Source organism: Mustela lutreola, chromosome 14 (genome assembly GCF_030435805.1).
Source record: "Mustela lutreola isolate mMusLut2 chromosome 14, mMusLut2.pri, whole genome shotgun sequence".
In the NCBI taxonomy this organism is placed as follows: Eukaryota; Metazoa; Chordata; class Mammalia; order Carnivora; family Mustelidae; genus Mustela; species Mustela lutreola.
In genome coordinates this window covers 69,468,349-69,494,234 of record NC_081303.1, presented here as the reverse complement: position 1 = coordinate 69,494,234, position 25,886 = coordinate 69,468,349, and the positions used below count along the sequence as shown (strand labels likewise).

Genomic DNA, 25,886 nt, shown 5'->3' with positions numbered 1-25,886 from the left:
TCATTTTCTTTATATGACTAGGATAGCCATGCTTCAGTAAATTATAGTTCTGCTTGGTTTATGAGCTTTAATGTGAAAGTCTCAAATAAAGTATTAACTTATTAAATCCATCAGTTTATTGAAAATAATGCAGCATGAGCAAGTGAAACAAGGAAAGGTGGTAAAATAACAGCAAGTTTATTAATGCGATTCCCTTCTAGGACGGAAGGAATATAAAAGGAATGTGACTATTTCAGTAGTTGCAGAAACAAATCACTTAAAATCAATTTCAAGGCATTTTAAGTTTCTTCTTAAGTTTATGTACATAATCTCTATACCCAATGTGGAGCTCAAACTCATGGCCCCAAGATCACAAGTCACGTGGTCTTCTGACTGAGCCAACCAGGTGCGCCAAAACATTTCTGATAAAAACTAAGTCATCTTAAAGGCGACAGCAGACATGGTGCTGAAATGGAGAAAGTTTCCATACATTCCATTCAGTACTGGGACCCACTTTTATGACTACTGTTTAATATACAGTGGGGGTCCTAGAAATCAATGGGAAATAGATGGGTAAGTGTTGAGAAAGAACAAAGTGGTATGATTTACAGCTGACAAAATCATTTACATAGAATTTACAATTCCATTTACAATAGGATCAACAGGTAAACCGTGGGTCTAATGAGAGAGGAAGCCTTTTGCCACCGTCAGAGCCTGCTAGAAATGTAATAAAACAGAAGACAGAATTTATAACAACTAAATAAGAAATCATCTAACAGAATATACAAGACTTCTATGGTAAAAATTTGTGATTCCATGTTAAAGAACAAGAAAGATCTCCTGAATAAATTGATGTAGCATGTTTATGTGTGGGAAAACGTCACCAGAATGTTGTTTTCCCGATTGCAGATTCACTCAGAATCCCATCAAGATGTTTTGAGCAAATGTAATGTATTTATACTAAAATGTGTATGGAGGAACCAAGGTCCACAAATAACTCGGTTTGAAAAATGAGAGAGGGCACCTGTCCTCCAAGACAAGAAGATGCTGTAAAGTCAAAGGATTCAAACCCTTGTGATACAAAGGAGGAACCATAAACCAGAGGGAGAAATTATTTATGAAGCAGGGGTGAAGTGGGAAAACGACTTTAATATGTATGGAAAAATACAAAGTTGGAAATACCTCTTACCATACACAAAGGTTGACCCTGGATTCAACCCTCATTCAAGAAGCACTTATGGAACACCACCATGTGTGAAGGGCTTTTCTCATTCCTGGGAATGTGTCCGTGAAAAAAATGCAGAAGCCCTTGCCAGCACTAAAACCTTAACTGCAGAGGGTAAATGTATAAAAGCCAGTAAAAGAAAATGTAAACTTTTTTTTTTTTTTTTTCTTCAGGATCTTGGAGTGGGGAAGGGTTTCTTAAACAAGAGTCAAAAAGCACTTGATGGGTTTGGTGATGGCATAATTAAACATGAACACACTGTGTGACCATATGGCTCAGAGAAATTCTCTTATATTTCTGTAGGGAGACTCATTCACATTTGCTCCTCATAGTATTGTTTCTGGAACCAACCCCAGTGTTTATCTCATCAGGAAAGGACACCCGAGCTGTGGTGGAAGGACACTATGGACTATACCATGCATCCTTTAAGATACTCGATTACACTCAACAGTACAGATGAGGGCCAAACATGGTATTGAGTGAAAAAACTAGTAACACAATGGGAACAAGAGAATATTGTGCATGTAAATATAGAAGATACATATTTACAACCAATGCTGTACATTCTATGAGGGTATACATACATGTCAAGGGCATATATCAAACACTATTGAGCTGCTTCCTATGGGGGAGGGTGTGAGCGTTGGAATGAGAATTAGGGACAAAGTGAATAAAGATGAAACAAAACAGAAGAAAGGTCTTGTATGGATTGATGGTGATAATGAGTTAAAAATTAAGGAAAGTGACTAACTCAATTCTCCATACTTGAGTCTAGAAGAAAGAAAGGGGAGACATTCCCACCGCAGTTGTGGAAAGATGGCGGTAGGATCCAGTGGTCCCTAAATTGGAAGGTACCTTAGCAGGCAGGCAGTCTGATTTCTGCATCTCTCCCGTATTCTTGGAAAAGATCACCCTCCACTAGACTACAACACAGGGTAGGCTATTCATGGGAAGGAGGCTCTCGTGGGCTCAGAGTTCCTTCTGATGCATGGCCAACGTCACCCTCCCCTAAACACCCATCCACTAGTGTGAGTTCTGCCGCCTGGTACCGTACATTCTGTCACAGAAGAGCGCCCCAGATGCTCAACGCACCTGCTGTTGTGGTTTGTCACATCTTCCCTCTTCCAGTCCCACATGCCCAGATTTTTCAGCTGTTCTTCCTGCAACCTGTTCAGGGTCTCCTAAAAAGTCTCAGTGATTTACCGCATGACATCAACATCAGCTATTGAATGTGCCTTGTTCGTCTGAGAAGTGTGCTGAAGTCCCGCTGGGGACCAGGCATCTCATAAGGCACTATCATGGGAGCTCAGAAAAAGGAAGCCAATTTTGACAGGGTTATGACTGAAAGGTCTTGAACTAAGAGTCTTGTTCTACTGGGTTTTGAAATATTTAAAGCTCATATAGATCTCTGTTATCCAGAATGAGAGCCTACATTTTATATATTGATTTATTCAGTCATCTGTCCAAGAAATAAATATATTTTCATTGGCACTGAATATATTTCCTGTCCCAAAGGTTCCTGTGGACTCTGGAGACTGGAACATGCTTCTTTGTACCACGGATATAGAATCAAAGACCGGGGACCCAACCCTGGGGAGCAAGCTTGCTTCCAGTCTCCCTTACTGAAACAACTAGAAGGATTTGCCTCCCTTGGGCTCTCTGAATATGGTGGCTGCATTTCACTTCTTCCTGCTTGGTAGCAGCTATGGATTTCTGTGGCCCAAGAAATCAAGATGGCTCCCACTTTGGGACGCCAACCACAATGTCTGTTCATGTTGTCTGGAAATCTAGAGTTCCTCTCTTTAATAACTTTGGGAGATAAGTCCAGTAGGATAAAATGAATCACTATAGTTTGAAGATGGGTCAAAGAATGGGCAGAGAATCTGGAACATTCCACATTAATCAGCTCTTCATTAAAATTTTTAACTAGAAGAAAAATGCAAAGGACTTAGAACAAATTCAACAAGTCCTTTGGGACTGTGTTTTCAGTCAAAATCCTGTAAATGGGCACAGCTCTACACAGCACAAGTTTCCATGCTGGGGAATACAGGGAGGCCCCACTGGGTTTTGTTGGCACTTAAAACTAGTTGGGAACAGGAACCACACAAAGGAGAATATCTTTTAAATCCCCACAGATATCACTGCGGTACTGAATTATATCCATGCTGCTCCAGTGGTTGGTGCACAAATGAAACTGGACAAAACCAGGGAGAAAGTGTCTCTGTGCACATGTCTGGCAGGAAAATCAAGATTAGGAGAAGGAGAAGAGCTAGAATGGCAGGGGAGAAGGGCAGTTGGGAGGTCAGTGCCCCTCCATGACCGACAGGACAGGCAGAAGCAGAGACCATGTTGGCTGTTCGGGAGGCTGGGATTCAGAGCTCTTAACCCTTCCCGTGTCCACCTCCATGACCCGAGGACTCCTCCACTCCACCCAACACATCCAGGCTCTGCAGAGAGGTAGGAACATGAATTTGTTTTCCACATGAAGAAGTGGAGACCCCAGACAGGGCTAGAGTTTTCTCCAAAGTCACATAGCCATAGGACTGGGACTCAGGCTCCTAACGCATGGCCAAGTGTACTCTCTAGTATGAAGCTGTGCCTGGTCTGCAGGAGGGTGTCAACCATGATGTCATGTCATCTCTAATAAGTTAAGGAGAATAGGTTCAGGCTGTCCTATTCTAAGCAAGAAGCGTGAGGGGAGGGAAGGAGTTTCAAAGCTGCTCATGGTGTGTGCATACGAGGCCGGGACGTGGGGACCGATTTCTCTGAGGCTGGTAGACAGACTGTCCTCAGTCACCCAGACCAGGAGAGTCTGAATTGTCCCCTAGAGCTCAGTCTTCCAGATCTACACCTGCAGGAGAAGTAGGGTTGCCGATGAGAGCTGTCACCCCATCTCTTCTGTAATTGCTTTGCTCAGTCTCCTTGTCTTCAAGGCAAGACCTCCACATAGTCGCTGTTACTGTTCTCTGGGGGGAAAAGCAGAAGACCAGCCATGAGGTTCACCACCTAGGAGTCACACGGACCAACCTTACTCAAGGGAAAGAAGCCCTCTTCCCCCGGCACAGGAAGACTCGATGCCACATCAAAGTGACATCTTCAGGGGCAGATGTATTGCAGGGAGTTTTCCCGGCAAAATAGGGGGTCTCTCGGTAAGTTTAGGCATCCAGATTTCCCGCTCCAGATGCCTCCACTCACCTGCAGGAAACCTGTGTCTCCCTCTGAGAGAGAACAGCTGAAGCTTATTCTAAGGACGCCAAGGGAAGGGGAAGAAGCCAGTGAGCTGAGGAGAGGATGTCTCCCCTTTACCTACCAGGGCTAATCAAGCATGGGCAGCCAGGGTGCTAAGTCTCCCGCCCAGTTCTTAGGAAAGAACTTGAAAGTACTCTCCTCTTGGCATTCGTGGCTCATTTATCATTGCTGGACAGGTACGAGCACTGCCCCCACCAGCCTCGGCAGCTCATCCGGGTGTTCCTAAGGGCTGAGGCGCATGATGTTGCTGCCCCCTCTGTGCTTTTGTTCCTGGAAGTTTTGGTGGATCATGGCCATGGGATTGCACCTGTAGCTAAATCTATAGGAAGTGACCTTGTGTGTACGTGTGGGTGCAGTCCTTGGGGGCGGCAGGGGGCTGAGCGGCAAAAGAGGGGTTGTTATTTCCATCACTAAAAACCCACGCTCAGTTTTGCTGGGAGGTGAGAAGCTTGCTGACGGTCCGCGGAGTGACTTAAGCAGCCGGGGTAGAGTGTGGGGTGATTGCAGGCGTCCTGGAACTCTGCCCTTCGCCCTTCTCCCTAGCTAGTGTGTCCCCCCACCCCCAGGGACAACTGAAATCCCTTTGCTTTGGAATCAGACCATTCACGCCACCATGGGAAAACCCAAGTAAACCGTAAATGTCTTAGGAAACCCGTGTTTGATTTAAACCACGTTGTAACTACAGATACTAGAGGTGGTTTTCTGAGGGCAGGTAAGGGGGGGCAGGTAAGCAATTGTGGCTGCTAGTGATACAGTTTGAGGGGCCTCCGCGTGGATTCTCTGCCCTCTGATTTACTGGCCATCTCTCATTTTCCTCCATGGCTTAATTCTGTTAGGGATATATCTGAAATAATTTGGTCCCCTAATACTAAATAAATGAATGCTCAGCAAATACTGAACAAAACGTAACCATATGAGCCTTGGGGAGGGCAGCGAAGCAATGTTCTCGTTGGAAAAATTTGCCTGCTTGTCCATCTGTTCCCAAGCCTGTGGGTCGCTCAGGGTCACAGGATGAGCTTGAGGTCAGCTCTCCCAGAATGCCCTGGGGACCACTCTCTGACCACTCTCTGACCAGCTCTCTGACCAGCTCTCCTGACTAGCCAAGCAGAACGTGGTGGGTGAAGCTTTTAGAGATAAAACAAGAGAACATGGTGTGTATCTGCATAAATTCTACAAAGTCGGCCAGTGGAAGAAATGGAACTGACCCCATGCCAGAGTTTTCACCGTAAATACTATTCAACCCCCATGTCAGAGTTTTTACCGTAAATACTATCCAACTGTATCTGTGACCTTCTCCATCGCGGGCGGGAGCTGGCTTGCTTTATCGGATGTCTAAGTTGAACCACCAGCCCTTGATTTGGTTTCTCAAAGGTGGAAATCAATTCCTTTAGGTTTGAAAAGAGCATCTGGGGAGCACCTTCCACAGTCTGCCAAGATACAAGGAGGAGATCGCTTGTCACCGTCCACTGTGTGTGCAACGTGACACTTCTCCCAGCAGCGGTCTGAGCCCTCAGAGCAGGGCTGCCTCTGGGCTTGCAGACTGAAAACCAGCAGCGGGCGGTTCCTGCTTAAGAGTTCACACCAATAGAAATACACAGAAACCTTTGTTTTGGAGCCCGGCCCCGACTCAAGCTACTGGATTCATCAAGGGAACCCACCCGGGTCTGCAGTACTGAGCGAGCCCCCACCCTTGGTAAGTGTGTCTGGGACAGTTCTTAGAGCTGTCCTGTGGACGGCTGCCCTCTGGGAGTGGATATCAGTTGCGTGCCTGGTTTTCTCAATGATCACGGGGGTTCTCATACAGCTCCATGTCAGTCTGTAGAGAGGGGTGGAAGCCAGAAGGTTCTCGGACAGGTGGTGTGGTTAACCTCCATCAGACACGCTGGTGACACTGAAGTTGGCTGCAGGGAGGTTCCATATAAGGTCATCACTTCAACCCTCAGAACAGGTTCTAAGTGCACTGCTACCCCTCCGAGCAATGCCCCGTGTCTGAGTGATAGCCGATTCCTATGCCTCTCCATTTTGTCCAACAAGAGACAAAACGGTGTATTAAGGAATTATCACAATTTCCCAAAGCATGCACGACAAAAGAAAGAGTTTATACGTTGCTTTTTAGAAAACATTTTATGTTGAAATAGTTTCAGACTTGAAGTTGAAAAAATACTTAAAAAATTTTTATACATATCCTTCACCCACACCCCCAATTTTTAAAAAATTCTTTTTATTTTATTGATTTTTTTTTTTTTTTTTTTTGACAGAGAGAGCACAAGCAGGAGAAGAGGCAGGCTCGATCCCAGGACTCTGAGATCATGACCTGAGCCGAAGGCAGACACTTAACCGACTGAGTCACCCAGGCGCCCCTTACACTCCAAATGTTAACATTTATATTGTACATATTTGCTTTTCATTTTCTTCTTTTAAATGTACACGTGCATACATGTACAAATATAGGGGTGCATAGACATATTCTTTTTAAAAAATATTTTGAGATTAAGTGTAGACATGATAAGTCTTTAACCCTGAAGATGTCAGTATTTCCCAAAAAGCAAGAACATTCCATATCCACACTAGAGTGATTAAAATGAGGAAATTAATCTTGATGTAGTTCTACATGCTAATCTACAGACCTTATTCAAATTTTGTCAGTTGCCTCAATAATGTCTTTCGTAAGAAAAGAAAAATTACACACACACCAACATGTAGATATACTTATATGTGTGTGTGTGTGCGTGCTTGTGTTTGGGGATCATGGTATATTCTAATTTCTTTTCGATTTGACAACAAACGTTAGTATATTGAAGATTCAGAGAAATCCGGCGTGAAAAGTCTGGTTAACCTCATCTCCAAGTGTTTCAAAAATATTATTTCAGGATCCACCATTAGTAAAGACTCAGCTAATCTTATTATATTCTACTTCCTAAGCCAGAGATATCATTTCAAAACAGAAAGTGTTTTCTGCTTAATTCTCAATAAACCAGAAAAATTAAAGAAACCCCTAAGGCTGCCCATGGACTGATGTTTCCCTTTGCGTTTTCATAGCCCGTGGAGCTCGCTCGTCTTTTCCGCGCTCAGACTCCTCCTCACCTTCCCGTTCCAGCCTGCCCTGGTCCCTCTGTCATCCGCTCACTGGAGTGGCCTCTCCTTTAGTCCAGGTTGGTGCATTTGACCTCTGGGAAATCCAGGGTCTACACATCTGCATAATAGTCTTGAATAGTCAAAAATTCTGCCCATTTCCCTCAGAGAAAGACAAAGTTTACTACAGATCTGACTCTAAACTCTATGTTGCTTCCCTTTTTACAATGCCGCTCCATGGCCACGTCTCAGGTTCTAAAGATGATCTCAGGTTCTCCCCCAATCTTTCATAACTGCTGTTAGAAGAGTTCTCGTATGTTCTTACCTGTATATTGTAAAACCCACGTCCGTCTTTGAAGATTCGATATGTGTAGACAAAATTTTTAAACCTGTGGAAAGATGACTGTGTGAATTGTCATGTTCTCATATGCAAAACCAGATCACCTCTACCTACAACTCTATTTTCCGTGCAATGCTTTTGGCACTCTTGGGTCCCCCGAAGCAACTGATCATTTTCAGGCATTCTCATCTGTGGGAATTTGAAAGAGAAAAAGACTTGGAAACGGGGACCTTTATTCTGATGATGGAAGTCTGGGCTTGTAGCAAAGAGGGTTATGAGAGAGAATTTACTATTTCCATGGTCTTGGTATTCTCTCTAGTTTTTTTCACTCAGCTCTAAGTTGATACAACATAAAAACACCATTGAACCATTCCTGTATTGCTTACTAAATGACATGACCTTGAACTTGATGGAGACGGTTAGTGTAAATTAAAACAGAGAATGTTGCGAATTTTGCCCAAGGAAATGATATATTGTGTTCTTGTTCTTCATTGGCACCCCTGGTTAAGTAATCTAACCAGAATCTAGATAATAGACCCAATCTAGCAAGTTCCAAAGCACAACACAGCATACATACATTACCATATTTCTCCAATTCCAAGACGCCATTAGTTGTAAGGGATCAATTTAACAATAGCTTCCCAGGAGGAACATGCATGCATTCAATGTCTCTGTCAACTGTTTAACATGTTCTGATTCCCCAGAAATATTGAAGTGTAAAAAAAAAAAGATATTAACATGAGGCTCAGATTACCTAATGATCTGCCCATGACTCCCCACGCACCCCCCTCCCCAGGGCTTGCATGTATACCAAAGAATCATTTGTCTGAATTGGAAATTTAGAAACAACTTAGAGCTTTAAGGTACAGAAGATTTGATCACTTGTTGCCTGGAGGCTTTGACAATTGACTTCAAACCCCCATCCTTTTTGTGGGGGTTCCCGAGGCCAGAATAAGCCAGTGGGTGTCCCCAAGTCACATTGCAAACAACAAAACATTTCACATGAGTCCTTATCCACATGGAAGAGGTCTCAGAAACTTCTTTCCACAGTGATATCATTCCAATAGAGATCCAAGCGAGGTCCACACATTGCATTTGGCTGATCACATAGTTTTTTGAAACCCAACTATCATGTGTTTAATTCTTAAATGACTTCATTTTTAGTTACGTCCTTGTCTTATCAACTAAGAAAATCTGCACCAGAGGAGTATGGAAGACTAAAACCAAAGGAGCTTCTATTATTAACCAGTCCAAAAGCCATTTACTTCAAGTTCTAAAGACAGACATTGCTCAAATATCATTTTATTTATTTATTTATTTGAGAGAGAGAGAGAGAGAAAGCACAAGCAGGGAGTGCAGCAGGCAGAGGGAGAAGCAGGCTTGCCCCTGAGCAGGGAGCCTAAAGTGGGGCTCGATCCCAGGACCCGGGGATCATGACCCAAGTTGAAGGCAGATACTTAACTGACTGAGCTGCCCAGGTGCCCCAAATATGATCTTTTTCTTTGCAAAGCATTTAAAATGAAATTTAAAAAAAAAACAAAAAACAAACAAAAAAAACAAGCCACGTTGCAACAGTGCTTGACAAAGAAATGGATTTATTGAACTTGTGATACCTACATGTCTTTATTTTGGAATGTTTAGGGGAAAAAAAACTCGATCAGAGATTATATAGCAGTGAGATGAGTATCTACTTCATAGGGCTATAGTGGCATTGGGTAAACATAGACATTTCTTTTTTAATGTCCCTTGTTACAGTTATTATATAAAATTTGTAAAAGAAACGGTGTTTTTCAGCATGCATTTGTACTAAACATTTATAAAAAGACCCAGCTTACCCTAGGTCTTCACCCCATCACCAGGGGTAGCAGGGGGCCCTCCCTGACCAATGCTCGCAGTCTTGCCTCCACTGTGCCTCGAACCTCCGGGCCCTGCTCACCCGCTCAGCCCCTGCTGTCATCATCAGAGGACGGCCAGTCTTGCAGGTCATCTTCTCTAGACATCCCTGTCACCTTCTTGCTCTAAGAGCAACTGGCTCTGCGCCAAGATACAGCCTCCCCTGTCCCATCTACAAGGCTGCTTCTTTCTCCCGAAGCCCCCTCCCTGCAGGGCCTGGAGGGGAGGCCAGTTTTCTTGTTGTTGGGGCTTTTCTGGGCTGTTGTCCTCCTGCCTCCAAACCCAGTACTTTCCACGGCGTTAGGTGATGTTGCCTACCACCCCTCTCTGCTGCGGCATCTCCTGCCCTGGCTTGTTGCCACTCGTTTCTCTGGGCTCCAGCTCTTAGCTCACAGTCACTGTCTTCAGAGCTACTCCTGCCTCCATCTCTGGCAACTGCAGTCCATACGTACACCACCCTTCAGCTCTGCAGGTCCTCAGGTCCTCGAACTTTCTCCTCCAGTGGGCTCATCCTGTACCTACGTCAACCCCTCACTCTGTGTTCACAACCAGGACGGTGGGGCCCAGGGCAAAATGAAAAGAGAAGGCCCCTTGCTAACAAATGGTTAGGGAGCACCTGGGTGGCCCAGTCGGTTAAGCATCTGCCTTTGGCTTGGGTCATAAAACCAGGGTCCTGGGATCAAGCCCCATGGTGGGCTCCCGGCTCAGCAAGAAATCAGCTCAGCTCTGCTTCTCCCTCTGCCCCTCCCCCCATGCTTGCTCACTTTCTCAAATAGATAAAATCTAAAAAAAAAAAAAAAAAAAAAAAAAAAGGATGTACTTAAAAAATAAAATAACCCCCACACCCCCATAATGTTTAGAAATTTCGAGATGGTGATAGCAGAGTATTGAAGCCCTGTGAATGCTGGCTCTGGGCAACGGCATGGGTTGTACGTCCTGAACGCAGCCCTGCTTATAACTTTGAGCTTGTGGTTGCCCGTACCTGCAACCTTTTCCTCCTGTGAATGTCGCGCATCCCGCTCTCTGGCCCCCACTGCCAGGGCCTTTCCTCCCTTCACTGACCCCATCAGTCCCTCGACCCCAGAGCCGCTGGTCCTCCGGCCTGACCACCTTCCACTGTTCTCGCTCGCCTGTCCTTGTTCCGTTGGCCTGCTGACCGGTCTCACTTTCAGTTCGAATCGCCCCGGAGGCCTCCAGGCAATCACTGACATCTCCGCTCCCTCAGCCGTGAGTGTACACGGCCCCCTTTCTTCAGAAACCCGAATACCTCACTTCACCGATGACTTCCCAGAAATTCAAGCAATCAGAAGAGCATGCCCAGACTCTGAGCCGCCACAGCTTTTGTCCTGGGCGCTCAGATCCTCAGCCCTCACAACCACGCACAAGCATTGCATGCCACTCTCTGGAGCTAATCCCTCTTCCACTGAAGGCTGCCCATCGTCATCTGCTCAAGGACTTAGTTCTGGCAATTTCTTCCTCTCTCTCTCTGGTGTCATTAATTATTTTTCTTTATCCAACAGCCAGGGTGGCCCTTATTCAAACATGCGAATCAGTTGTTTTTTGACTTATAGAGCTTTATTAACTTTTCCCACTTGTTCAAAAGACGTCCCCATACAGATAAATAGCATAAATATTTGTAATCTACTTGCAATCGATATGCCTTTGATTTTAGCATAAAGTATTTTGTCATTGATTCTTATTTCATCTAATGTTTAATAAATGCCTTTAAGTTGTGTGCCCCCAAAAACGTGAGTCAAGTCCCTCCCTTGCACAAAAATATGCTTGATTTTTTTTTCAAGTTTTCTTTAAGAGATTACTTGTAAGTGATCTCTACGCCCAACATAGGACTCAAACTCATAACCCTGAGATCAAGAGTTGTATAGTCTTCCAACTGAGCCAGCCAGACACCCCAAATCTGGTCAATTTCAAATAAGAAAAATAAGAATGGTATGTGTGTGTGTGTCTGTCTGTCTGTGTGTCTGTGTGTGTGGCAGATGGCAGGTGGTGTTTCTGTATCAACGGGTCTCAAATCTTATAAAGCTATAATTAAGACAGTGAGAAGAGTTGCAGGGCAGAAAAGATATTAATGGGATAACACAGAGAGCCCAGAAACAGACCCATACCTGACTGAAAACTTGGTATATGACACAGCTGACACAGCAGATCAGTGAGGAGGGATGGACTATTTATTTGTTAAATGGGGATGGTAATGTCTTAATGTGGAAATAAATAAAATTGGATCCCTATTTCACATTCTGGTTGAAAACAAAACAGTGAGCTCAGGAGAAGGAAGTGTAAGCGAACAACTTCATGACCTTGAAATAAGGAAGGAGCTCTTACATCACCAAAAGTACGAGCCCTAAGAAAAGATTAATAAACTCAGTCTGTTAAAATTAAAGCTTCCAATTATCAAAATGTATTATTAACAGAGTGAGAAAATCCACAGATGGGGAGAAATCACCCCAATGCTACTGTATGAGAAGAACATTAATGTACCTTTTAAAAAAGGGTGATGAAATGTCCAATAAACACATGAAGAGAGGTCTTCCTTCTCTATCAATCAGGGAAATACAAATTAAACCACAATTAGATATCATTTCATACCAGATTGGCAAAGACATGAGAGTTTACTCATGGAAGATATTGGCCGTGATGTGAAGCTATCGAAGGTTCTATGTACAACGAAGGGGGATGTAATTAGATACTAATGTCTTGGGGAACAATTTGGCAAAGTTTATGAAAGCTGAAATGCATACAATCTGTAAGCCCAAATGTGCAGTTTTTGAGACTGGCAATATTGGCACAAAAGTGGCAGTGCCAAAATTATATTCTTTATTAAAAAAGCAGAGATCACAGAAACTAAAGATTTAATAGCTTAAAACAGCTTTACAATCTAGAAAATTATAAATATAAAGTATTAAGTAAAAGTATGCATTAATGAAAATACATCAGGTAAATAGATATTTTCTAATATAAGCTATCATTAGATTAGATTCATTGGGGTACCTGGGGGGCTCAGTCAGCTCAGCATCTGGCTCTGGCTTTCAGCTCAGGTAGTGATCTCAGAGTCTGGGATTGGAGCCCCATGGCAGGCTCCGAGCTCAGCGCAGAAGCGGCTTAAGATTCCGTCCTCTCTCCGTCTCCCACTGCTCCTTCCCCACCTCTCTTTCCCTCAAATTAATAAATAAAATTAATTAACGGACATACAAAAACCAACCACTCCACAGGCTCCAAACCTTATTACATGTTCACTGACAATGAAAAATTCAAAGTAAAATGGGTCTTTTTAGTATAATTTTGATGTGAAAGAAGGGAAGGAGAGAGGCAGGGATGAGGGAAGGGGGCGGAGGCAGGGAGGGAGAGTGAAGCAGCCTGGGCCTCTCGCAGTTCTGAGGGCTTTCCACGCAAACGTTTCCACCCGCTGGAGAAGCATTGTTTGTTGATAAGGTTTGGGGAAGGCTAAGGGTGCCGAGTTTAAGCTCACGGAATACTGTCCTCTGGTCTGTTCACCTTCAAGCAACCTCAGCCCTTGTCCTGCAACTTGGGGAAAAAAATCTGTTTTGAAACTTCTGGATCTTTATAGAAGTTGGTGTCTTTTTGCTGAGAGCAGAGTTTGCCACTTGAGCCATTCGTAATGTCAGTGGTTACGTCACAGGCCGCTCTGAAAGGGTCTTTATCCAAACATAAACACAAAAACAAAACAAATAGTTGAAAAGGCCTCACTGTAATTCTAGCTGTAGCGGACACAGTGTTCTCTTAGTTCCAGGCGTACCGTACAGTGAGTCAACACTTCTGTGTTGTCACCGTGTGTCACCCGTGTGTCACCGGGTGGTCATCACAAGAGCCCCCCTTCATCCGCACCACCTGGGGACTGTCCCCCCCCCAACCCCCCATCTCCCCTCTGGTGACCAGCAGGGCGTTCTCTCGAGTGAAGAGCCTGTTTCTTGGTTTGTCTCTTCCTTCCCTTTGTTCGTTTGTTTTGTTACCTAACTTCCACATCAGAGTGAAATGGAACCGTATGCCCACAAGATCGGGTGCTGATAATTCATACCAACTTCAGTTGTGTTCGTTCTGGTTGAGTAAACAGCTTGTGATGTCTCCCTGGAATGGATACCAACGAGAGGCGTGAACTCGGGCGCGTGTAACTATACGGATGAATCTCAAAGTAATTACTCTGGGTTCGGACTAAAAGGGCTACTACTTTATGATTTGGTGTACGTTACGAATTCTGGAAAATACGTAGGAATCTATAGTGCCAGAAAGTAGATGATGCTGTGTTGGGGCCTTGGCGGGTGGTGTGGGAGGGAAGTTCACAAAGGGGCTTGAGGGTGTTTTGGGAGGTGACGGACATGTTCATAATCCGGCTGTGGTGGTGAGTTCATGAGTGCAGGCAAATGTTAAAATTCATCAAATTGTACACTTTTATTTTATATCGATGATTCCTCAATAAAGCTATAAAGACCATGGCATAAAAAGGTATATGAAAACAATCCCAATTGCTCTAATATAGAAACCAAATTTAAGTCCATTTTACATACATGATTCTCACTGTTTTCACGGTTCATCTTGACGTTAGAGAGAAAACAAATATTTCCTCTATTTGCTGTTGAGGCCTTAGTAAATATGCCGTGTCTTGACCTCCAGCGGGAAAGTGACCCACGGTGAGGGCGGCTCTGGGCAGGACAACCGGGAAGAGGTCCAGACGGGCACTCAATTATTTCTAAGGTTTGTAATACTTGGTGTATTGAGATACCTGCTTTCCTGGCTATCCCGTGGAAATCTTCAACGTCATTTAAATGTGAGAAATACACAGGGCTTATAAAGCCCATTTTAAAATCTTTGGCATAACCATTTAGTTGAGATGGAAATTTTCAGCGGGAGAAGATCAGAATAGGGGCGCCTGGGTGGCTCTGTCACTTAAGCCGCTGCCTTTGGCTCAGGTCATGATCCCAGGGTCTGGAGTCGAGTCCTGGATTGGGCTCCCCACTCAGCGGGGAGCCTGCTTCTCCCTCTTCCTCTGCCCCTCCCTTTGCTTGTGCTCTCTCTCTCTCTTTCTCTCTCTCAATCTCAAATAAATAAATAAATAAGATATTTTAAAAAGAAAGAAAAGGCCAGAATGCAGCTTCTGCCTATCTTTGAATTGCTTTACTCTTTCCAGTGGGGCTTAGCCTTACAAAAGGCCACCATGCGAGGCTCTGTTCAGGGGTCTTGGTGTCCTCCATTCATGACGAGTCCACACCTAGCAGACGACCTCATGTTGTCACCAGTGAGGCAGGGAAACTTCTTCACATTCAAGTCTGTAGTTTTATTTTAAACCAGACATTAAAAGGTCAGTTGAAGGAAATGCAACTGTCGGCCCTATGATGACAACTAGGTAGTCTGTATTTCTCTGGGCCCTGACGCAAGTGTGAAACACGCATCAATAAAAAGTGTTTTAAGACTTTTGACTTCCGGCCTTCTCGCTTGTCTTGATTGGACTGTGCCTTGGCACAACCTTTTATGCCGCTAATTGGTGAAGGTGTGTTAAAATGTTAAAAATTCTAGGATTTTATCCTAAGGAGAGAGTTGGGCAAACTTGCAAAGATGTATGCACAAAAATGTTAACTATCTCAAGTTCCATTGGGTCCATCGGACCGAAGTGAAATAACCTAAATGTATGGTTATGTACCAGTTATGACAGATCCCAGCAATAAAATAGTGAGCGATCACAAAAAGATGATGTGTATTAGTTTTCTTTGACGATACCAACAATGCACTGACAAAAAAATTTTGTAAACTGTCGCGTGTAATAAATCAGGGGCATAGACAACAGTCTGGAGGCGCATATACTAAAATATTAGAAATGGTCATTTTCATGTGGTGAAACCGAGAACATTTCTGCTTTCTTTTGGTGGCTCTTTCTTGGACCTTTCCCTACCATGGATTTTTCTAAAATAATAAAAACGTTTGAAACATCTTTTTCTCCATGAGCCCTAGAGTCTTTCCAAAGATCTCAGAATCTGAGAGAACCCCCTCCGCAGGGATCTCCCACTCCGCCTTCCTGTTGCTGTGTCCTCCCGAGGGAGGGAGGACCTGCGGCCCCCCCACCTGCGGCCTGCTGCCGGCTACAGAAAGTCCCCCTGCCCCTCAGGCCCACAGCTCTGGCCCTCGAATCTCCCCACATCTACTCCGTTTTGACTCTACTGATTCTAGAGGCAGCCCCGGTTTCAGCTTCTCACACTCACCAAGTCACACTGCAGAGAGAGTGGTTTGGCACGTTGGCGTTTTCTATCAGGCTCTGCGATCAAGTCACATTTCCTGTCCACATTTACCACAGAGCTTTCTGTTCAATACTATCTGCTGCTGGGCCAACTCTATGCATGGCTTTATTTCTAAACTTCCCCCTAATGTTTTTGTTTAGGTCTGGGAAGGCACGGACGTTGGGATGTTGCCATCTGAACGCAGCAAAGAAGACGGGGCCGCCCAGATTCTGGAAGCAGAGTAGTAGGACCCCACAGATCAGGGTCTGCTGCCAAGCCCTCAAGTCCTCGGCTTGGGTGCGTCATAACACAGTTCCAGGGTCACAACCTTGAACATATTCCAGCGGCCCTGGGGACATCGGTAAGAGGGGTCATAATGACATACTGCCAAGTTAGGCTTGGACAATTGTTTAATAAGAAGCTCCTGTTTCTTTCCCCACAAAATAGGGATAATGTCACCTACTAGAAACGGCTTTGCAAAGAGTCAATGAGATAAGGAATGCGACCTGCTGACCAGTGTTTGGCTCAGAGGAACGCACCTTCATGGTGGCTCTGAATGCACAGATTCGGGAAAGTAGGCTACGCCTGGTGTTGCACACCACTTTGCCTTTGCTCACATAAGGTTGTGCATCGGAGCATGGGTTGCTCTGTGTGACCTTTCCTATACCCACCTTGCAAGAGCCTCTCTGTCCTTCCCTGTATCATGACCCTGTTTGGTTTTCATCATCTTGTTTCCTCTTGCTGAAATGCATGTGCATGAGGGCAAGCCCGATGCCTGTAGTATTTATCACTATTTCACCAGTGCCTAGAACCGTGTCTGCAGCATAAGAGGTGCTTGGTAAATGCTCACTGAATGAATACCTACAGGTACTATTATTCATCCTCCAGGTCCCAGTTCTGTCCAGGCTCTCCGCAGCTCACCGAGTGAGTCCTCCCTGCTCTCAGTCCCTGTACGCCCCGACGCGAGTGAAGTCATCTGCATGTGCTCTATGGTATCTTTTTTTCCCCATTAATTTCTTTATTTTCCCCACTAGGCTTTGAGCTATGTTGAAGGCACCAATCAAGTGCCTAGCACAGTGCCTGGTATATAAGAAACTTTCAATATTTGTTGAACCACTAGAATCTAGTTCAATTCGTTGTTCAATTAGTAGAACAACTAAGTCTGTACCGAGCTGTGTGATCATTTCACAAGGATCGTGCTAAGGTCCGTTTTGATGGGAGCCATTTGACCTGAGCCTTAAGCCTGGCGGACCTGAAACGTGTCTGCCTTTCAGGGACATGGGCAGGCAAGAGGGCGAGGCCTGGTTATGGGCAGATGGCCCCCAAATATGTATTCCTCCCTCTTCATTTGATTTTTTAACTATTTTTCACCTTCCTTGGTGACTTGCGCTTTAGAAGAACACATAAGCTGGGTTGATACTCCACAAAATAGTTGAAAATAAATATTGATTTTTAAAGAGAATTCCAGTAGAGACTACCCACCCTGAGGTCTAGATCAGGGTCTCCTGTCTTTATGATATCTCTTGCAACTTCTTTTCCCATTCCGGCTGCTTGCCTCGCCATTGCTAATTCCTCACCATCTCCCACCGGGAGACACAACCACAGCCATCTGTCCCCTTTGGTGCATCCTACATACATCAGATTGCGTCCTTAAATCTCCTGTTGGGACTTTGGAGGGTTCTAGTCTTGTCACTTGCCTGCTTGGGAAGCAGCTACATCTCCCCGCTGTCTATGGACCCATTCTTCTCAGACCCGATAATATTAGTCCAAACCTACTTTTCCAAAAGCTGGTTTCCAAGCTACCTTTTGGGAACCCTGTATGATTCATGTGTGCTTTCAAATGTCCTGCCTCTAGACCTCTGTTCCTGCTCCTTTCCCTCCCTGACATGCCTTCTATCCCATTTCCATGTGATCAAATCTTACCACACTTCCAGGTCCCAGCTCAAATACCATCTCCTAAGGTCCCAGCTCAAATACCATCTCCTAAGAAGACTCTCTTGCTCATATTTTCTCTCCAATTTGTATAAAACTGTCTCTTCCTAAATTTATATTTTACTCTTTTTAAATTGATTTACATGCTTTGGATCTCCTTGGGGAAAAAAAAATGCAGGTTCCCTATTGAAATTCCCCTGACTCCTAGCACAGTGTTTGAAGAGATTAGCAGGGATTCACTACTTTTTTGTACACTTTTTTTTTTTCATTACAAAAGTCATAAATGCACATAAAAAACATTTAAACAGTGTAAAGTTATCAAATGAATACCTGCGCCACTTCTCCCCCAAGTCACTCTTTCTCAATTTCCTAGCTGTAACCACTGTTGCAAGTCTCTTACATACCTCCTAGAAATTGTGTTAAGAATATGCAAGGATCGGGGCGCCTGGGTGGCTCAGTGGGTTAAGCTGCTGCCTTCAGCTCAGGTCATGATCTCAGGATCCTGGGATCAAGTCCCACATCGGGCTCTCTGCTCAGCAGGGAGCCTGCTTCCTCCTCTCTCTCTCTCTCTCTGCCTGCCTCTCTGCCTACTTGTGATCTCTCTCTGTCAAATAAATAAATAAAAATCTTTAAAAAAAAAAAAAGAATATGCAAGGATCCAGGCATACTTTTTTTTTTTTTACACAAATGGGATCACGTTTTACATCTTGCCCTTTTCTTACCATAGACATTAGAGTTTTTTTCATACCATATATGGATTTACCCAATCTTCTTAATCAATTTGCACATTCTCATGCTGTCATAAGTAAGATAAAGTGGGCTATTATAAGGTCATATAAGATAAATGTTTTTAAAAAAATCTTTTAAAGTAATCTCTAGACTTGGAGTGCCTGGATGGCTAGTCAGTTAAGTGTCTGCCTTCAGCTCAGGACTCTGATCCCAGAGTCCTAGGATCAAGCCCCATGTTGGACTCCCTGCTCAGCGGGGTGTCTGCTTCTCCCTCTCCCTCTGCTGCTCCCCCTGCTTATGCTTAGTCTCTCTCTCTCTCTCTCTCTCTCTGTCAAATAAATAAATAAAATCTTTAAAAAAAGAAAAACTAATCTCTATGCGCAACAGGGGCTCACACTCACAATTCCAGGATCAAGAGTCGCATGCTCTACTGACTCAGCCAGCCACGGTAGGTTTATTTATTCACTAATAGGTGAATTGGGGGTTGACGGTTACATCCATGAATTTTATATTTGGGTCACATTGCCATTTGAAGAGACTGTGTGCGCCTGTGCGATGGTGTCTGCTTCCTGGCACCCTAACTTTGTCTGAGTATTTCCATAGTTTTAATTCCTGCTTATTGAACATTTGAAAATAGTATCTCATTATTCTTCCGGTTTCTATTTTTCTAGTTACGAGGGAGATCTAGCATTTTTCTTTCTTTCTTTTTCACTCTCTCTTTCCAAGAACCTCCTTCTCTTTCCCTTTCCCTAGTTTTGTTTTGACTTTTAAAAAAACACTGATCTACCTGGTGATTCACAGACCTGTACCCCTGGGGATAAAAATATATGTTTATAAAAAATAAAAAATTAAAAAAACAAAACAAAACAAAAGAAATACTGATCTGTTTACGAGGTTCACTTGTCTTGTCAGTTTGCTGATAGTCTCTTAAGTTGTTTTTATCACAGGTTTTTTTTTTTTTTTTTTTAATAGTGGTCAGATTCATCAGATTTTTCTTTTTTGGCTTCTGGGCTTTACCTCCTGCCTAGAAAGTCCCTTCTCAACCCCAGGCATATATTTTAAAAGTTCATCATTTCTTCTTAGTACGCATGGTTTCACGTTTTTAAAAAAAATAACTTATGCATTAGAACCACTTCAAATTAATTTACTTCAAGAAGAAAAGCATTCAGGTGTATTTTTTTTTTTTTCTTTTTGAAATGACCAGTCAAACACCCAACACCATTCATGGTTGTTCAACATCATTGATGAGAAACATGCTTTTAAATCATATGCTAAATTCCAATGTATTGGCCTTATTTCTATCAGACTCTGTATTCTATTCCACTAATTTGTCAGCACCAAACTCCTTTTCTCTCAAAGTTTTTTTTTTTAAGATTTTATTTATTTATTTGACAAAGACAGCACAAGCAGGAGAAATAGCAGGGAAAGAAAGAGAAGCAGATTACCCACTGAGCAGGGATCCAGATACAGGACTTGATCCCAGGACCCTGAGATCATGAGTTGAGCCAAAGGCAGATGCTTCACCAGCTGAGCCACCCAGGTGCCCCTAAGATTTTATTTTTACATAATCTCCACATGTCAGGCGGGGCTCCAACCTATAACCCCCAAGATCAATAGTCACATGTTCCACTGATTGAGTCAACTAGGCACCCTTAGTTCCTTTTAAAAATAAAAAAATATTTTGGGGCACCTGGGAAGCTCAGGGGGTTAAAGCCTCTGCCTTCGGCTCAGGTCGTGATCCCAGGGTCCTGGGATCAAGCCCCATGTCAGGCTCTCTGCTTGGCGGGGAGCCTGCTTCCCCCTCTCTCTCTCTCTGCCTGCCTCTCTGCCTACTCGTGATCTCTGTCTGTCAAATAAATAAATAAATAATCTAAAAATAAAAAATATTTTGTGTTCCTTGTCCCACCTGAATAAACTTTATGATTCTTGATGAAAACTTTAAAAATTCTGTTAATCTTTTTTACTGGAATCATACTGAATTTATAGATTAATTGTGGCAAACTGATATGCTTCCAAATTGAGTCCCTAATTTCCTGTACATCTTCTAGTGAATTCCCCAGTAAGTACTGAAGTTTTCTTCCTACAAACCTTACACATTTCATATCCCTTTATTCCTGAATATTATTATTATTTTTTGCTAATGTCAATGACAAGTTTTATTATGTTTTCTCACTGGTTACTGTTGTTTGTTTTTTTTTTAAGATTTTATTTATTTATTTGACAGACAGAGATCACAAGCAGGCAGAGAGGCAGGCAGAGGGAGAGAGGGGGAGGCAGGCTCCTGCTCAGCAGAGAACCCGATGTGGGGCTCTATCCCAGGACCCTGGGATCATGACCTGGGCCAAAAGCAGAGGCTTAACCCACTGAGCCACCCAGGCGCCCTGGCTACTGTTTTTTTAAATGAAAAAGATATTGATCTAAATTTGAATTTTATAAGCAGAGAAACTGAATGTTCTTAAATTTACTTTTTTTTTTTAAAGATTTTATTTATTTATTTGACAGACAGAGATCACAAGTAGGCAGAGAGGCAGTTAGAGAGAGAGGAAGGGAAGCAGGCCCCCCGCTGAGCAGAGAGCCCGATGTGGGACTCGATCCCAGGACCCTGAGATCATGACCTGAGCCGAAGGCAGCGGCTTAACCCACTGAGCCACCCAGGCGCCCCTTAAATTTACTTTTTAAGTGTTTTTTTTTTTTTTTCAATTAAATCTTAGATTTCACAGACATAAAATCATGTCAACTGGAAAGAATAATTTTGCCTTTTCCTTTACTATTTTTACCTTTATTTCCTCTGGCTAATTACACTTGCTCATCTCTTATGGAAAATGCTCCCTAGTAGTAATGAGTATCATTGTCTCATTTATGATTTTAGCAGCGATTCCCTTATGCTCTATCCGGCCTTTGGTTAAGAAAGTATCTATCTAGCTTTGCATAACTTTTTTTTTTTTTTTAAGATTTTATTTATTTATTTATTTGACAGAGAGAGATCACAAGCAGGCAGAGAGGCAGGCAGAGAGAGAGGAGGAAGCAGGCTCACTGCTGAGCAGAGAACCCGATGCGGGGCTCGATCCCAGGACTCTGAGATCATGATCTGAGCCGAAGGCAGTGGCTTAACCCACTGAGCCACCCAGGTGCCCCTAGCTTTGTATAACTAAAAGTGTGTAAGTGCATGTGTGCATGTAGATGTGTGTGTATTTAATTGAAAGATGGATGTTGAACTTTATCTAATACCTTTTAAGCAAATTTGAGTGAGTTTTTCAGTTTGTCAACTTTGACCTATTAATACCTAATTAAACTATTAATTTACCTAATGTGGAACCATCCTTGACTTCTTGGAATGGACTGAACTTGAACATGGTGTATTTTCTCCTCTGATGTGTTACTGGTTTCTGTTTTGTTAGTAACTTCTTGAAAATGGATATAAATTGAAATTGAAATTGGTCTATAGTTTTCTTTTGTGCATATGTCCTTATTGGAGAAAAAATAAATGATTTACCTTCATGCGTAGGAACTGAGGGAAGCAAAAAGAGAACAGAAGATAAACAGCTCCAGCTAAAAATGGGTAAAGAATGTGATTGCGCAACTCTCAAAAGAAGAATTACCAATGGCTAAAAAAGACATGAAAACACCTTCATCATCCCTGGTAATGTGAAAGTTCCAACTACTAACCCCTTCAGACCACCTTCCTTTTACCTGCATCCCTGGTATCCTACAACAAAGGAAAGGGATCTCTCTGCCTATTCTGTTAGTCACAACAGTCCCTTTTGTCCACACTCTCAGAAGCACTAAAGCATATTCGCAGACATACTTCGGTTTTAATTCCTTTAGCAGGCAGAAAGAAAAATTTCGGTGATCTCTCCAAACAGAGCATTTAAAGATAGTAGGTTCCCACCAAACAGAGCATTTAAAGATAGTAGGTTCCCAATGATACCTGTTCAAGATTGTTTTCTTTCTTTTTAAATTTTTTAATTTTTTAAAATAAAAATAAAAATTAAAAATAGAAAAATTATTTTTAAAAGATTATTTATTTATCTATTTGACAGAGAGAGACAGAGAGAGATCACAAGTATAGAGAGAGGCAGGCAGAGAGAGAGGAGGAAGCAGGCCCCTGCTGAGCAGAGATCCCAATGCAGGGCTCGATCCCAGGACCCTGGGATCATGACCTGGGCTGAAGGGAGTCACTTAACCAACTGAGCCACCCAGGTCCCCTCCCCACCCCACACCCCTATTTTCTAAATGGGACTAAACAAGCTCCTTTAGCAGAGGGGTTCTTGAACTTCATACAGAACTCTTTGGAAATGCCAGATGCATTTTAACACAAGCAAGTCGTTGGAGAAATCCAGGTCTGCTTCTTCATCTAGAAAATGCTTATGCCGGCACCGATAGACTTTAAGAAGGATAAAAGGAAATGATGCACGTTGAAGCTCTTTATGAACCTAACACAATTTTGTGCTGACATCATATGTATGAAATCACACTGTATTTCATCAAGTATGAAATCATACTGTAAGTGTCACAGGCAGAACCGGCAGAACATACGCGAACACTTCATCTCTCAGATAAAAATTTCATAGAGGACATCGAGCCTTTTCCACAGCAACTGAGCTGACCTGTGCAGGAGCCTTCTCTCTCTCCCCCTCATCTTCATGCTTCCTGAAGCCCTTCCCTTGGTTGCTGTCCTGCCGCCCCCCCTGCCCTGCCCTGCTGCAGAGGGTCCTGCTGGGGTTTTGCAGGGCAGGTGGCCGAGCTGGGACAGACCGGTCCTCGCACGCTCGCCTAGCACCGCCTCACTTTATCTCATTCTGCTCATTGGGGCCGCAAGGTCAGAGCGCAGGACAGCTTCTTTTGTGTTCAGCTATCAGGACCACACTCGGGGTAAGGCTCGGAATGTGTGGAAGTTGAGACTACTCACGAGACACAGAGGCACAGGACTCCCGGCACGGACTCGCTGTCCCTTATCAGGAAGTTGCCGTCCACCCTGTCCTGCAGCAGCAGGGTCTCACAGTCTTTCTTGGACAGAGGGCCGTGGTAATAGGGCAGATCCACGGCGAGCCTGCTGGGAGCCCTGTAATCCATCCCCAAGTTCAGGGCCGGCTCCAAGGAGGGAACTGGAGGAAGGGGCCTCAGGGAGCCCAGGGGAGCTGCTCTTCCGCTGGCTGGTAGGAGCGAGATGAAGCGGTTCTGCAGGACTCAGAGAGTTTTGCAAGATTCAGGAAGTGAGAAGGGTGGGGTGATGAAGTGACCACACATGTCAGCCTGTAAATGACCCTAGTGTGATTCACAGACGTATGTGAGAGCAGTTTGAGCCGCAGTATCCTCCGCGATGTGGATGGCGGGGGATGAAGGGCCGATGCCGAGCTACCTGGGCTGCAGCCCCGTATAGCACCATAAATCCACTTTTTAGCTCCTCTGCTGCTGGTGTCCCTTTCAGAGAGCGCCCCACTGCTTTTTGCTGTGGTGGATGCCCATGGCCTGCTGAAGCAGCCTCTGATTGTGCTAAACTTAGAGCAGGTGCTAGAGAAGTGCACAGAGGCTGGATGAGTAACGGAGCAGTTGGAAAAGTAGGACTTCCGCAGGTTGAATGGCATGAGCGACGGGAGATGTTCTTTTCCCAAAATGGGAAGAGAAAGCAACTGAGCATAATGGGGGGCGACAGCCTGTCCCTGGCTGAGGCTCCCAGCCATTGATGAGCAAAGGCTGCTGCTCACATCTTCCGGCCTTGTGCTTTTGGGGGAAGGAGCCGGTGCCGGTGGGAGGGATATCTGAGTATGCAAAATTTGTTCAGGGATGCACCTCTTGGTGGGAGACAAGAGTACAGGAACGTTGGTTTGAATATCCTCGGATCCTTTGACGTTCCCATTTTGGAGGGCAGCAGTGATGTGTCCCCATGAAGAAAGACCAAGGAGAGTTTGTCCAGCCAGAGACACTGAGCCCTTTTTAGACAAGCTGGCATGGATGAGAAATCCTTTTCCTCCCTTCTTTTCTTCTTTCCTTCCTACCCTCCATCCTTCCTTGCTTCCTTTCTGAACCTTTTCTACCAAGATAGATATCTCCCAGCTGATGTTCTTGGGAAAGGGGGCTTCTGTTATCTGAGGGTCAGAGTTAGCCCTAAGAGTAATTTCTCTTCTTTTTAAGATTTATTTATTTATTTATTTATTTGAGAGAGAGGGAGCATGAGCAAGAGGGGCAGAGGGAGAGGGAGAGAGAATCACAAGCCGACTCCGTGCTGAGTGAAGAGCCAATGAGGGCTCCATCTCCCCACGCTGAGCTCATGACCTGAGCTGAACCAAGAGTCAGATGCTTAACCAAGTGTGCCACCCAGGTGCCCCATCCCTAACAGTAATTTCTAAAGCCTCTTCCCTCCCAGCTTTATTGAGATATAATTGACAGATCGCAATTGTGCAAATTTAGGGTGTACAATGCATTGAGTTGGTATATTTATACATTGCAAGGTGATTATCACCCTACCATTAGCTAACACCTCTGTCTTGTCACCGGTTTACCATTTCTTTTTTGTGATGAGAACATTTAAGATCCACTCTCTCAGCAACTTTCTAGTGTGTCATACGGTGTTAGTAACTATAATCACCATGCTGTACACTAGATTCCCCAGAACTTACTCACCTTACAACTGTAAGTTTTTACTGTTTGGCCAACATCTCTGTTTCCTCCAAGGCCTTTTTTTAAAAAAAATTAACATATAATGTATTATTTGTTTTAGGGGTACAGGTCTGTGATTCATCAGTCTTACACAACTCACAGTGCTCCCCGTAGCGCACCCCTTCCCCAGTGTCATCACCCAGCCACCCATCTCCCCAGCCCCTCCCCTCCAGCAACTCTGTTTGTTTCCTAAGATTAAGTGTCTCTTACAGTTTGTCTCTCTCTCTGATTTCATCCTGTTTCATTTTTTTGTCCTCTTTTCCTATGATCTTCTGTCTTGTTTCTCAAATTCTGCATATCAGTGAGATCATATGATAATTGTCTTTCCCTGAGTGACTTATTTTGCTGAGCATAATGCCCTCTAGTTCCATCCATGTCATTCACTGGGGTGCGTGTGCCCCTTTGGATCACTACTTTTGTATCTTTGGGGTAGGTCCCTCGTTGTGCAATAGCTGGGTCATAGGGTAGCTCTATTTTCAACTTTTTGAGGAACCTTCATACTGTTTTCCAGAGTGACTGTACCAGCTTGCGTTCCCACCAACAGTGTAAGGGGGCTCCCCTTTCTCTGCAT

The 25,886-nt window shown here is 44.0% G+C and overlaps 1 protein-coding gene across 1 annotated transcript; it reads right to left on the bottom strand.

Moving 5' to 3' along the window:
* Positions 1-157: 157 nt before the first annotated feature.
* SH2D1B (SH2 domain containing 1B) lies at positions 158-23,837 on the bottom strand. Its single transcript, XM_059146127.1, has 4 exons — positions 23,568-23,837; positions 7,851-7,914; positions 5,715-5,880; positions 158-4,170 (listed from the first exon to the last, which is right to left on the bottom strand). Exons 1-4 carry the CDS (start codon positions 23,729-23,731, stop codon positions 4,133-4,135), a joined length of 432 nt encoding a protein of 143 aa, XP_059002110.1. The 5' UTR covers positions 23,732-23,837; the 3' UTR covers positions 158-4,132.
* Positions 23,838-25,886: the final 2,049 nt, after the last annotated feature.